This window comes from Lineus longissimus, chromosome 15 (assembly GCF_910592395.1).
Source record: "Lineus longissimus chromosome 15, tnLinLong1.2, whole genome shotgun sequence".
NCBI classification, from domain to species: Eukaryota; Metazoa; Nemertea; class Pilidiophora; order Heteronemertea; family Lineidae; genus Lineus; species Lineus longissimus.
In genome coordinates this window covers 3,310,912-3,326,378 of record NC_088322.1, presented here as the reverse complement: position 1 = coordinate 3,326,378, position 15,467 = coordinate 3,310,912, and the positions used below count along the sequence as shown (strand labels likewise).

Below are 15,467 nucleotides of genomic sequence, written 5' to 3'. Positions count from 1 at the left end.
TGCCTGAAATTGTAAAAGGATATAAGTTATTCCATCAATACCAATATCCTAACCTGTTACAATTTACAAAGCCACCAATGCACCAACGAACCCTTAGTAGGCCTAAGATCATTAGTGAAGACCACTGCCAATCAATATGCACATGTAGGGCCTACAGAGCAAATTCAATTCCATGAACATGATGAAAACACCCCAATACACACGATATTCAAATAACTTGTACCCTTCCTAGGCAATACAAACTATTTCACAGCCAAACCCACATTACACGAAACTAGTACTCCCCATATGTACACTTCAACAAAGGCGCATATTTACTACCAGTTCGCCATTCATCATGTTCATGCCATTGTATGTAAGGCCGCCTTCGACTCGACACATTCCAAGATGGCGTCCTGCATGCCTACATAAGCCTACGAGACAAGACCACTAATGAATATTCATAGGTTGGAGGGTCCAGGCCTATCTATTAGACGAGTGCATGTTTTTTACTCTCAAGTACATATTTGGAGAGGTATTGAAAAAATATTTGCTGTGGCAAGTCTACAGATATAAATAAATTGTTTGGTAAAAAAAATAATTTTGAATTTTGACAACCTGGCCATAGGGGGGGTGGTTCAAATTTGGAGTGAAAATGGCCGAAATGGGTAAAAATGTCCACTTGTGTCAAACTTGTCAATTTTAAAAAAAATTTCCGTGGTCAATCACCAATTTCCATCGCACCAGTTACTCGCAAGACTAACCCGTATATCATATCCGAATTTCAGTTTCACTACCTGACGCATTCTTTGATGGCGGGCATTTTAAATAACTGGAAATGGCTTGGAAAATCAATTGTGGTCTTGTCTCTATTTAGAGGGTTTTGGGTTACAGGTCAAAAATAGTAAATGAGCTCTGAAATCCACAAAAACCGTTTGAATTGGCTGAAATGTGTTGAGAATGTGTGGACATATCATTGAAATTGGAAAATGTGGAAAAAAAGAAAATTCTCAAATTTAACCCCCCGCCCTGTCCTACAGGGCTTTTAAGTGAAAATGCCAAAAATTGAAATTTTCAAAAAATTTCAAATAATTTCAAATTTTTCTACTTTTTTGGGCTAGATATGTTTCATAACAATCATCAATTGTGAATAGTAATGAAAGTGTTGATTGTTTTGCATGTTATTTTCATTTTGGGAGGTGTCGGGCACAGAGCACGCTGGGTGGCAGGGTACCAAGCTTTCACTAATTTTTTTATTTCAGCAGGTGAATTCAAGAGAAAAGTATCTGAATTACGAGCGAGAATATTAGCAAAGACAAAAAGTAATGATTTTTGTTTGAATTGGGAGGGGGCTAAACAAAAAAAGAGGGGGGTAACATACGGGTTTGTTAAAGTAAGTTTTTTGGATAAGCCGGTCACAATGACGGCACACCGGGCAATGTTTTTGTGTGACCATGATGAATTGAAATTCAAAACTGGCGCAGGTTATCATATAAGTCATCTTTGTCATAATCCTCTGTGCGTGAAAGTCGAGCACTTGACAATAGAAAGAGGAAGGGTCAATCAAAGTAGAAAAAGGTGCAATGCCAAGAAAGTCTGTGCAGGCCATGGCAACCGCCCTAAATGCATTTTTCCTGGTAAGCTATATGTTGAAGTTGAAAGAAAATATCATTATATTGAATTGACATTTGAAAGTTTTCTTACCGCGATGGCAACCTCTTGGATGTCTTGGTGGCTGGTTGGATCTTGAAGGATCGCCGAAAGTAGGAGTGGTCGTAGTTTCTGCTATTTGGGTCGAGACATTTCCACTCTGGTACAGGCGGTCTGTCTCGTCGTGCAACAGCCTTCTTGACAGCCTTCCTTCGCAAGTCCGGCATTGTTATCATCACATGTTTCTTGTAGTCACCACCCCTGGTTTTGTTTTTCTTTTTCTTGAAGTAATCTGTTGCCCTGATGTTTTTCAAAACACCAGCTAACTTCTGGTGTCTAGCACTCCGTTGGTACCTGACTGTGTACTGCCTGTTCATTGCAATTCTGTCCAGCGCTTTCATTGGGCGGCAACAAGTATCGACTTCGATGTTGAACCACTTTAGTTTCCGTCGCCCGCTCTCGGCTATGTTATGGTTCATTCTGTGGGCTGCTGAATGGATACGAGGGGTTGAGTTCCTGCTCCTGGTCACAATCTTAGGATCGCTGGCCGACAGACCTCGATTCTTGGGCTCAACCCCCTGGGTTGTCACGCCAAGACTCAGCTGTCGCAACGCTCCTTTACTAAGGCATACCTCCAAAACGAGATGTACCAAGTTCTTGTCAATCACTGTCATTTTAAACTTGGGAATCTCACCGTAAGATGACCATCGTGTTGATTTGTGCCACCAAGAACCAGTTGTGCCTGAGCACAGTGAGAATTCGTTCTGTGGACAACCAGTGCAGTCACCACCATAACAGTTCACAACACAGGCAACAGTGTCATACAGGTATCCCATGATCCTGTCGAGATCACCGTTGCAGCGCTTGAATAGAGATTGCAAAATCTTGGATGACCTTACCCTAAGATCATTCAGAAACGTTGTTTTTAACAGTGTTCTCTCCTCAGCAGTACGTCCCGGGAACATACCTTTACTGAATTCAGCTCTATGTCCTGCACGCGTCTGGGCTTGATGCAAATGAATAGAGTCAAGTTGATGCTTCACCGTGAACAAGCCGCCGAAGAGCTTTTTTGTTGCATCAGTTAACCCTTTGAATGAACTGGAATCACCATCTGTAGTCAAATGTTCTACATGTAGGCCCTGTTTCTCAAAAGTCTCGGCAAATGCAACCCCAAGATCATATTCTCTGAATGCATCTGCTTCAGGAAAGTTAGCCGTGCACTTCGAGTGTCGTTCATCAACGTTTGTGCCAGTGGCACCACATTTAACTTCAAAACCTTTCGCCCGCATTGCAGCCCCTATCCAGCAGAGTTTTGTTTTAACCTCAATGTCAATGATTTTGTGTTCATCTGTCACATTTTCAACACATAATCCAGTCATTGTGCTCGCACAACGGCCCATCTTGTTCCTCGAAGTGAGGTGTAAACTATTATAGCGTCCATCAGCTTGGACATTGATTCCTGTGTCGTCCTGATTTCTTAGGCGCAGTATCCTTTTCAAGTTCTCGCGTTTGTCTGCCAAATCGGCCACATTCATTTTAACTGTTTCATCACCAACCTTATTTGCCTGCTTTTGCATGATACTCCTACAGGGGGGCGGGATTCCCATCATGCTCAGTATGTAACTCATACTCTCGTTGCCAATCATTGTGTCCTGCAACGCAATCTGTAATGCAACATTTGGAAGAGCGGCTTTTCGTCCGCGCTTGCCAGTGTCTATGTCCTCAAAAAGTTTATACAATTTCGAATAAAAACCACAGTTTTTACACACAACAGTGACTGAACAACACACCCCCTGCTTACGTACCTCTCCATATTTGAATATCGGCTGACAGTTCACGTGATATTCGCTATGGGCCCTGTTAACGTCGTTGAGCACATCCATCAGTTTGGTTGTCTGAACAACGAAACTCTCGTGATCATGCTCCATGGTCTCATCTGGTATCTCCATCTCATCATCAGTGTCTTCTTTCATGTTCAGCCGTAGTAAGTTGACATTCTTGGCAGTACGGTTATTGATATCCGGTATGTGTCTTTTGCCGTCGTGTCCCATCGTTGTGACCTGTCCGTACTCCTGGGGCGTGAGTCGTCTCCATGCGGGTTGTAGGCCTACTTCTCGTTCGTCGTCGCTCACCACCTCGACACCTCCACTCCGCACGTGTCCGCTCTTGAACATTGTTCTCATTGCTGCATTCGATGCCCTAGGGCACCTCGGACCCCGTTTTCCTATCAATCTCCTCGCCTTTGTCCTCATCTTGTCTTGTCTTTTCGTAACTTGTCTCTCTTTGCTTAAAATCGTACTCCTCGGAGATGTCTATTTCGGGATGCTTCCTTCAACAGACTGAAAATACACAAGAAAGGACAAGAGATTACAAAAGGGTGGATGTTGATAGGACAATCGCAATGACAATGGTTGCTGTTGTGGAAGTGTCAGACTTGGATGTGACAGACAAGGAGATAACATATGGGTTAATCTTTTTCTCATTTCACACCTTACTAACAAGTTTTCCATGCTTATAATGCATCATATATTTGTTGTTTTTCAAATTTCAGACAAAGTTAATATTGTTCGATTTGAAATTTTGACATTTTCAGCATGATACCACTGTCACAACCTTGGAACATCCTTTAAAAAGACAACTTTTTTCCAAAAAATTGAAATTTTTGAATATTTGTCATGAATTAAAATTGTTTCAAATTCCTATTTCAGATTGACTGTAGACCACTGGTGATTTGTTGAAGATTCGGTACCATTCGATTAAGAATTCTACGAGTTAATGAGCTTAACTTGAAGACAGTCTGTAAACAATTTGAAGACGAAATATAAGGTAGGTTGTCCGTATCGGACAACATTTTAAAACGTTAATAGCTCGCTCAAATCAAGTTCATTTTTGATGAAACTTGGTTATGTTAGTCAAGACATCTCAAATGCTTGGGAAAAGGCATATTTCATTGATATCTCAAGATTATCCCTCTTCATTGAGACAAGACCACTAATGAATATTCATAGGTTGGAGGGTCCAGGCCTATCTATTAGACGAGTGCATGTTTTTTACTCTCAAGTACATATTTGGAGAGGTATTGAAAAAATATTTGCTGTGGCAAGTCTACAGATATAAATAAATTGTTTGGTAAAAAAAATAATTTTGAATTTTGACAACCTGGCCATAGGGGGGGTGGTTCAAATTTGGAGTGAAAATGGCCGAAATGGGTAAAAATGTCCACTTGTGTCAAACTTGTCAATTTTAAAAAAAATTTCCGTGGTCAATCACCAATTTCCATCGCACCAGTTACTCGCAAGACTAACCCGTATATCATATCCGAATTTCAGTTTCACTACCTGACGCATTCTTTGATGGCGGGCATTTTAAATAACTGGAAATGGCTTGGAAAATCAATTGTGGTCTTGTCTCCTACGTATGGCCAGCATGGCCTCCCCTTCAAAAGGCTATTTCCATTCTCGTAATAGTGTTCTCTGGCATACTTGCCACCTTATTGTGCCATACTCGGCCTTGCCCCCCGGGCTTTCCTTTTGCCATACTCGGCTTTGCCCCCAGGGCTGTTCTTTTCCCATACTCGGCTTTGCCCCCCCGGGCTTTTCTTTCGCCATACTCGGCTTTGCCCCCTGGGCTTTTCTTTCGCCATACTCGGCTTTGCCCCCCGGGCTTTTCTTTTGCCATACTCGGCAGCCATCTCGGCTTTCAAATCGAGAAATTGGAGAATTGACAGAGCTCCTCGACTTACCGATCCGTTCTGGCCAAGCGTCTAACACCGAATGATCGAGCAATGGTTTCGCTGCGCATGCGTCACTTGTGATGCATTTTGGGTCAAGATAGTGAAAAATTTGAATGTGCTCAAATCACTCCAATTCATTTAGAATATTGTATTGCTGATGATTTAAGGTCAAAACAAGCTAAAATAATGAGAAAAAAACTTAATTTGACCCAAATAAGAGTCAACCTAACCCCGGTCTAAGTTCGGTTTCATTTTTACAAGTCTTGTTGTGTTGCCATTCATTTTGTAATTTCTTTGAAACTACTTAGGCCTTGATTCTGAAAGTTGTGCCCTAAGCAGCAAAGATATTCCTAAATCACATCCTACATTTTCAGCTCCATAGCTTGCTTATTCTGGCCAGGGCAGGTCTTTGAATTTGGTGCTGTTGGCTGCAAAATCATGACTTTTTGTCGATTTTGTCCTCTTTCGTCGCTTTGGCACAGTTGTACCACTCTTTGAAATGTCTCTCATTTCTCCAAAAATCTCCAGATATGACTTTCCTTTGTTGGAGAGTTGTGGGATGTCATCTACATTAGTTTGAAAAAATTCTCAAAATGTTAACCCCTGAAATGTACCTTCATTGAGACAAGACCACTAATGAATATTCATAGGTTGGAGGGTCGAGGCCTATCAATTAGACGAGTGCATGTTTTTAACTCTCAAGTACATATTTGGAGAGGTATTGAAAAAATATTTGTTGTGGCAAGTCTACAGATATAAAGAAATTATTTGATGAAAAAATTAATTTCGAATTTTGCTAATTGGGTAATAGGGGGCGTGTTTTGAGTTGTTTCTGCCAGTTGGCTGAAAAGAGTGGAAATATCAAAGTCTGTCTAATTTGTCGATTATCAAAAAATTTCCGCTGTCAATCACCAGTTTATTTTTCACCATTTACTTGCCCGACTGACCAGAATAACATAATCTAAATTTCAGATTCACAACCGAACGCAGTATTTGATGCGTCGCGGTCAAACATTGACAATTTAACTGCTGAAAGGCTTAAAAAATCAATTGTGGTCTTGTCTCATCTGAGACAAGACCACTAATGAATATTCATACGTTGGAGGGTCGAGGCCTATCAATTAGACGAGTGCATGTTTTTAACTCTCAAGTACATATTTGGAGAGGTATTGAAAAAATATTTGCTGTGGCAAGTCTACAGATATAAAGAAATTATTTGATGAAAAAATTAATTTCGAATTTTGCTAATTGGGTAATAGGGGGCGTGTTTTGAGTTTTTTCTGCCAGTTGGCTGAAAAGAGTGGAAATATCAAAGTCTGTCTAATTTGTCGATTATCAAAAAATTTCCGTGGTCAATCACCAGTTTATTTTTCACCATTTACTTGCCCGACTGTCCGGAATAACATAATCTAAATTTCAGATTCACAACCGCACGCAGTATTTGATGCGTCGCGGTCAAACATTGACAATTAAACTGCTAAGAGGCTTAAAAAATCAATTGTGGTCTTGTCTCATCTTTTCTTCGTGCTCACACTTCTTCTATCAGGCGACCTAGAGGTTAACCCAGGACCGAGACAAATTTCAAACCCTTGTGGCATTTGCACTAAGGGTGTAAGGTCCAACCAAAAAGGTGTACAATGCGACAAATGCGACTCATGGATACACTGTAGATGCATGGGAATGGACCCTGTATTGTACAAGAACCACCAAGAGAACGAGGCTCTCGGATTCGTATGCCCAATATGTGCACCACCAGGGGCAGGGCAAAACGGAGAACCAGATACAACAAACTACCTAGACGAACTTGTTCAGCTTCGGAAGAAATTTCCGAAAAACATAATAGTCGCACATCTGAACATAAACACGTCCTGGCGACGGATATGCTGTATCAAAAGCTAGTTGACATTTTCGTAATCGGCGAATCAAAACTGGATGATTCTTTCTCCGACGCCACTTTAAACGTGGACGGATATAAACTCTTCAGGAACGACCGGAATAGAGATGGCGGAGGGATCATGGCTTACGTAAGCTGTGACATTCCATCTCGAAGGCTAAAACAATCAGAACCTGATGACATCGAAGCCATACATATGGAACTCCAGATAGGCGAGACGAAATGGATGCTAATGGCCAACTATAGGCCACCGTCCAGTCGTCCTAAACCTTTCCTGGAAAAGACCACAAAAGTCCTCAATGCAGCATTCAGCAATTTCAGTAACGTCATGCTCATCGGTGACCTAAACTTCGACATGTTGTGCAAGGTGAAAAGTGCTCCTTTGATCGAATTGTGTGATATTTTCGATCTGAAAAAATCTGATTAAGGAAGCAACATGCTTCACTAAAAACAATGATCCATCGTCTGTCGATGTGATCCTCACAAATCGCCCGAGAACTTTCAACAAAACGCTCGTGTGTGACACAGGACTGAGTGATGTGCACCGCTTAGTTGCCTGTGTCATGAAAAATACATGTACTCTGAAACCAAAGCCGAAGGGTAAAATCCTGTACCGCAGTTATAAAGGCCTTGATGAGGCAGAGCTGATCCGTGATATCGAGAATGCACCCCTGCATGTCGCCGAGCTTTTCGACGACATCGACGACACCTGTTGGATGCAAGAAAAGTTGCTAACCGATATCATAGATGAACACGCCCTTGTCAAGGAACGAAAACAGAGGCCGACAAAGGCACCCTATATGAACGGGGAACTACGTCGTGAAATAAACTATAAGAAAAGACTCAGACGAAAGTTCGAAAATCCCAGAATGAAACAAAACTGGAACACGTTTAGAACTCAGCGTAATAAAGTGACATCCATGAAAAGACAAGCCATCCGAGACTACTTCTTTGAAAGGTGTGCTGGTGGGCCACAGTCCAAGGACTTCTGGCCCACCATCAAGCCTTTTCTCAGCAGGGGCTCTGGGGGTGGTCAGGACATCTGTTTATTGGAGAATGGCAGTGTTGTATCTTATCAAATCGCCGTCTGTGATATTTTCAATGACCATTTCTCTAAAGTGGCAAAGGACATCGGTAAGGACCTCAGTGATAACGAAGTCAAAGGTCACGCTAGCGTCCAAAAAATCAAACAGAATGTGCCAAATCCTCAACCATTCACTTTCAAACCTGTCTCGATTGAGCAGGTGGACAAATACATATCCCGTATCAGCAACCAAAAGGCGACTGGACTGGACAATATTTCCGCAAGGATGCTAAAGATAATCAAACCGGCCTTTTCGGCTCACTTAACGAAGACAATAAATAGAATGCTCACTGAAAGCAGTTTCCCAAGTGAAATGAAAAGCGCCAGGGTCACTCCTATTTTTAAGAAAGAGGACCCTCTTCAAAAGAAATACTACCGTCCTGTGAGTGTATTACCAATCCGGTCGAAGGTCTTTGAGTGGGCCATGGTCGACCAGCTGAATTATCACTTTCGGGGCCTTTTCCATCCTTCTTTATCAGCATACCGTAATGGCTACAGTTGCCAATCTGCTCTTCTGGCCCTGACGGAGGATTGGAGGGGGCACGCGATCGTGGTCATTTTGTTGGTGCGATTCTGATGGACCTATCGAAGGCCTTCGACTGTCTTCCTCACAAACTATTATTAGAAAAACTGCGTGCATATGGCCTCTCTGAACCTGCTGTTTCATTAATTTGTAGTTACCTCTCGGACAGGAAGCAAAGTGTAAAGATGGGAAACGCCCAAAGTTCCCCTCTCCCAATGTCCAAAGGTGTACCTCAGGGATCCATAGCAGGCCCCATCTTATTCAACATTTTTATAATTGATATTTTCTATTTTATCAATGATAGCAACCTGATAGCAGACGACAACACTCTATCCTACTCGAACAAAGATTTTACTGTCATGAAACGAACCCTGGAGGCTGAATGTAGTGTACTGGTTGACTGGTTCACAGAAAACCAAATGGAGGCCAACCCAGGCAAATTCCAAGGCCTAGCAGTGGGCAAAAAGACCCGCAACCGGAAGCCTACTTTCAGCATCCAGGGTGTCGACATTGAATGTACTGATAATGTAAAATTACTTTGTGTAACCATCGATGACCTGTTGAACTATGATACCCATATTTCAAACCTGTGTAGCAAAGCAGCCCGACAGATTAACATCCTAAAACGTATTGGCAAGCATCTGCCATTTAATTGTCGCAAAGTTATTTACCAATCTTTTATCTCTTCCAATCTTAACTTTTGTCCAGTTATCTGGCACTTCTGCAGCGAAAAAAACACTAAAAAGCTTGAGAAATTAGACTTCAGGGCACTCAAGCATGTACACCAGGGGCCTTATTCACAAAGGTCCCGTAAAACCATCTTTTTATGCATGCCTAAGTTATGCGTAACATAATTTTGCGCAAATGTTATGGATCACTTACACCTGATTCACGAAGCCCGCACAAGCCTATCTTGTGTAATGCGTAACTGAGTCGCACGTATGTTGAATGTGCCATGTATTGACCGTGACGATCTACTGATGTAATAATATTTAACTATATAAGCGTAATCTGGGGAGCATGCAGACATATGATTTCTGCATTTCACAATGTCGGATGCGAAACGAGCTCGAGGGGCTAATTTTACTGCCAAGGAGATAGCAAAATTGGTTGATTTGGTAGAGGCCAACTACATGTATGTGATTATTACAAACAAACTCAACGACACTGTCTCATGTGAAAAGAAAACGAAAGTCTGGAGTGAAATCGCCCGTCGGGTGAATGCAGTTTCAGATGTGGTGAGGAAACCGGAGGCCTTCCACAAAAAATGGGATGACTTAAAACTAAAGGCGAAAAGGAAAGCAAACAAGCTGATGGGAATTTCGAATGATACTGGAAACGTGCCATTATCGGAAGAGGAAAGCCAGGGTTGTCAACCACTCACCGAACTCGAAAATCTGATAGTGGGGCCTACTCGGCGAGGATCTTGTTTACGGGATAGAAGGCGGGATTGACACAGAGAAATCTGTATCTGTCTCTAGAGCATCAAAGGTATGTCCACCACTATTTTCACAGCATTTGTATCTTAGGTTTTCGTATTGGAACATTCTGTTCGTGTGTTCATCTCGCAGATGAGATCTAGGTAAAACTACACGAGTGCCAAGAAAATACCATTCTATTCTATGATAAGCTATTTCTAATGGCTGCTTTGACCATATCATCATGATGTCTCTTATGAGATTTTTACTGAGTGGCCAATGCAGTTAAAGATTACTAGGGTTTTTAGGCAACATATTCTTCGTGGTGATCGTATCTCAATGCAAGGTTCAATTGTTTCAGGTATCCTGTGGACGTGGCCCTCACTCGCCAGGAGCATTTGAAAGCGAAAGCGATGGTGAACTTCCTTCCCCAGATCCAAACCCATCATCGCCAACTTGGAACTGGAAAGGATCGCCGCCACTACCATTGAAGGTCCGGAAAAAGACGCGGTGCAGCCCCAGATCGCCAACTCCGCCAGCATCGCCGGCCTCCCGGAAAAATCGTGCAACAATTTCCAAGGAATGCCGAGGAACAGAGACGTCAGTCCGCCGTAAACAGCAAAAAGACATGTCCGGTTTATACACTACGCCGAGATTCTTCGTCAGGTAGGCATATTTATCCGAAAGCTATAGCCATGATTTTGTTATAAGCTGATGTCCATTCACAGATATCTAAGATGTAAAAAAACACGTTTAAATGGTATTCCAGAATACATTTATTCATATGGACAGAAGAATTACAGTTAATGATGTACCGGTATATTTTTCCAGTCCATCGAAGACTCCCAAAAGTGCACCGACCAAAGGTGCAATGGCTGCGTCCAGATCAGCTGCAACGAAGTCCACTCCAACGACTCCTCCACGTCAGCAGGCTTCCCTTACGAAACCATCAAGCGAGTTGCTGGATGTTGAAAAACAACGCCTAGAAATAGAACGAGAACGACTTGGAATTGAAAAGAAAAACCATCTTCTTCTACAAGAGATTGTCAACCTCCAGAAGAAGCGTCTTGAAGTTGAACTTGCCCGTGACACTATGAAGCATCATGACAACGTATTTGACATCTTTAAATAGACTCTAAATCGATGAATTAAACTTTTTGTTGATACAGATTACTGTTTTTCGGTCATGCCGACCTTACCTAATTATTTTTTTCTTAAGGGTTGGCTACAGGCACCGCCATTTTGGCTAGAGCTTGAACTCTTGGAGCAACTAGAACTCATTCAAAATGCAGTTAATACCAATTTCAAGGCTGTTATGCAGTTCCCTGGACAAAAAGGAACTGCATACCATCCTTGAAATTTGCATTCACTTCATTTTGAACAAGATCTAATTGCTCCAAGATTTCACGTTCTAGCCAAAATGGTGGTGTCTATATCAAACCCTTAAAGGTTAGAAGTCTTCCTGGATTTGTGCGGTCTTTCTTCCTTGACCTTTTCTACCATGTGATTTGGATATAACGAAGACCTTTGTTGCATCCGACAGATTCAAGAACAGGAATAAAATGTTGTATATTTATTTTGAACTCACCTTGTATAGTGTCTTGCTGTTTTCCTAAGTTCAGAAATGTTGCTGGATTAGTGCGGTCCTCCTTCTTTGACCATCTCCATCGTCTTCATCACCAAGAAGTTCATCATCGTCTGAGTGTTGGGCGTCTTCATTATTCACCGGTTCGTCAGGATGAAGAGGGACGCCACGCTCCTCGCATATGTTGTGTAGCACTGCAGTTGCAACGATTACTTTGCAGCACTTCTCTGGCTTTAGAGTGAGTGCCCCACCTGAAAGTTGCATGAAGTATTATTGTGAGTCTGTGAAATTTGTGACATTCTGAAAAAGACGTGTAGAGTTGGGGTGTGGCCAGGCATGAAGTGGTAAAAAAAGTAAGGAACGATTAGATAAACATTATGAATTTACCACCCTTGTTGGGGTGTGGCCTTGCCTAAAGTGGTAATAACATTGGGAACCATCAACTATGAAGGTATATGAGCTTAATTACCATCCTTGCTCAGGCAAAGCCATCTTGTCTTCCATCTACCAAAAGTTGCCTCAATCCTCTGTCTTGCTCTTTGATGGTGACGGTTGTAACGACGTTCAGAATTCGTCACTGGCCTACGAACGGGAGTCAGCAGCCAAGGGCGCAATGGGTAAGCTTTGTCTCCAAGTAAGAATCCATTGTTTACTGCTCCTCTCTGCAGCATCCGGTTTAATCCACAGTTTGCCCAAATAAATGCATCATGGGTACTGCCAGGCCAAGACGAAACTATACCAGTAAACTTCAAATCGTTGGTGCAATTCCTTGAACATTGATGGCATGGAAGCCCTTTCGACAAACATTTGCCGGCTCGTTGACAGAAGGAGCTTTGATTTGAACTAAGCTGCCGTCTACCACGCCAACCACATTTGGCATCCGGTGCCGGTCTGTGTAAAATCCCTCCTTTATCGCATCCAGAGAAGCGTCATCGAGCGGAAACTTGATAAAATCTCTTGCTCTGCTAGCCAAAGCGTCAGTAACTCGTGTCACGATGCGAGATATAGTTGGCTGGCTAAGATTCACGGTATCGCCATCAACTAACTGAAAGGTCCCTGTAGCATAGTATCGAATTGCGCTGAGCACTTGCAAGGATGCTGGCACTGCATGTGAACGACTCGTGGGATGCGCGACATCCTCATGCAATAAGTCAACAACCTGCATCAGCACCGGCCTTGGCATCCGATATCGTTTGATTAAGTCGACGTCATCATAGACGTCAAAAGGATGCAGACGGTCGCGAAAGACGCGTTCCCGACGTAGTGCCCGCCGATTCTCCTCTTCCAAAGCGAAATACACGGCTGCCATATCTCAAGACGTTGAGTACTCTGAGTAATGCCCGCCCAGAATAACCATTGAAAAGATTCGCATGGCTTACGCCTGCTGTTTAGGTCACGCAATTAAGTAAGACTTAAAACACTTTACGTAAAGTTACGCAGGTTTCGTGAATAGGGCGCAAAAGTACTATGAGCGACTCCAGAGAGACATAAGTTAGACTCGGGCGCTTAGTGGCCTTTGTGAATAAGGCCCCTGGACTATAATAGTAACTATACAGATTTATTAAATATCGACAAGTCCGTCTCTTTGCAACTCGAAAGACAGAGGCAGATAGCCCTGGAGATTTTAAAATCATTTCAAAACAGTGCCCACCATACCTGGAAAACCTAATTAAACCCATAAAAGAAGGCCATAATCTCCGTAAAGTAAATGTTACCTTACCCGATTTTAAGGGAATCACTTATGGCAAAAAGAGTTTTAGTTCTTTCGGATCCCAACTATGGAATGATTTGCCAAGATGCATCCAAACCAGTGAAAATTTCAAATATTTCAAAAAAATGATAGGAGAATGGAATGGCAAAGAATGCAAATGAACGCCATAGTACATTTTATACACAAAACGGTGTTGCAAAAAAATTCTTCCCAATCATCAGAATGAAATAATCGTAATACTTCACAATTATCTATTACACATAAATATAACAACTACAGGAGAATGACTTTGAAATCCAGACAAAACTTTGTTATAAGAATAGCCTCTCTGTATTTATAAACATCATCACCACTTGAAGGTAGAAGCTTCATTCGGAAATTCTTGAATCCAGGGATCCGGCCAGGCAACACAATGGCATGGTCCTCGGCATAGTTCTCAATAAAGGAAACAACTCGCTTGATGTCATCATGTGAAAGAAAACGTGGATCCTTCCTTCTTGTCGGAAAATCATCTTGTAAACACACTCGGTTGCCAGAAGCTCCATCTGGCTTAGATTGACCCAGGGGCCACGGGGTGGTGAGTTCAGGACTTGTATCATGTATCTTAGTGAGAATAAACTTCAGTTGTGGAAATGAAACCATGAGACAGACTTCGCCATTACCTAGGCCGGGTCGTATTCATAAAGGCCCTCTAAGATGTCACCCTAATCATACCCGCAAACACAACTTACGGCATCCTCGTAAGAGTAGGCCTAAGAACAACTCTTAGATTACAAAATGCATTGGAGTTTACATGGGAAGCGCAACGCTTGATTGAATCCGTCTTCTTTCGAAGTTGCGTGGTTACTTAACAGCCACGTAACTTGAGGTTCACGACATAGCGCCCTCGCAACTTTACGTGTGGTCGCGACTAGACGTAAATAGTAGGCCTAGTGTTCAGTGTTTGCCATTCATTTCGACACGATGGCAGGAGAACTGATGGCAGCCGAAGAAAACCATCGACGTGCCTGGCGACGACAAAGACTTTTCCGAGACAGACTACATCCCCTGGATGCCTATGATGACATTGATCTGTTACAGAGATATCGGATGCCTCGCCCAGTTTTATTAGAAGTGATAAATCTACTAGAAGATGATGTATCACACCCAACAAGGAGGAACCACGCTGTACCGGCGGACTTGCAAATATTGAGCACCATCAGATTTTTCGCCTCAGGGACATTCCAACTGCTTAATGGGGACACTGTTGGGCTAAGCCAGCCCACTATATCACGTATAGTGGAGAGGGTCTCGGCAGCAATACAAAGAAGAGCAAGGTACTTCATATCATTTCCAGAAGATCAGGCATCTCGGCAAGACATCATGGAAGGGTTCCTTGGCGACAGACACAGGATACCAAATGTTCTCGGTTGAGTTGATGGAAGTTTAGTCCAGATCAAATGTCCATCAATAAATGAAGAAGCCTATGTGTGTCGGAGGGGGTACCACGCGATTAATGTGCAAGGTGTTTGCACATATGACCTCCGGTTTACCAATATCGTGGCTCGTTGGCCAGGCGCAACACACGATGCTTTCATTTGGGCCCACTCGGGGTTACATGATCTTCTGGAGGAAAATGTGCCATTTCCATGGAATGGGTATTTACTTGGAGACAGAGGCTATCCCCTCAGACCGTATCTACTTACACCAGTTTGATACCCCCAGGATGATGCGGAACGAAGATTTAACATCTATCATCGGAGAATACGACAAAAGATAGAATGTGCGTTCGGACGCTGGAAAACACGATGGCGATGTCTTAGTAAGGATGGTAAGTTTGAGGAAATAGATATTAAGGGTCACTCGCAAATGTGCAGTTTAAACATGGCATTAGAGAATATATGTATTGTG

General features: G+C 42.6%; 1 protein-coding gene across 1 annotated transcript; it reads right to left on the bottom strand.

Annotated features, from left to right (window-relative positions):
• Positions 1-12,614: 12,614 nt before the first annotated feature.
• Positions 12,615-13,175, bottom strand: LOC135499345 (putative nuclease HARBI1). The gene has a single exon (XM_064790090.1). The coding sequence runs from the start codon at positions 13,173-13,175 to the stop codon at positions 12,615-12,617; it is 561 nt and encodes a 186-aa protein (XP_064646160.1).
• Between the last annotated feature and the right edge of the window lie 2,292 nt (positions 13,176-15,467).

Coding starts and splice junctions, on each gene's coding strand:
- LOC135499345 (XM_064790090.1), bottom strand. CDS start 13,175: ATGGCAGCCGTGTATTTCGCTTTGGAAGAGGAGAATCGGCGGGCACTA.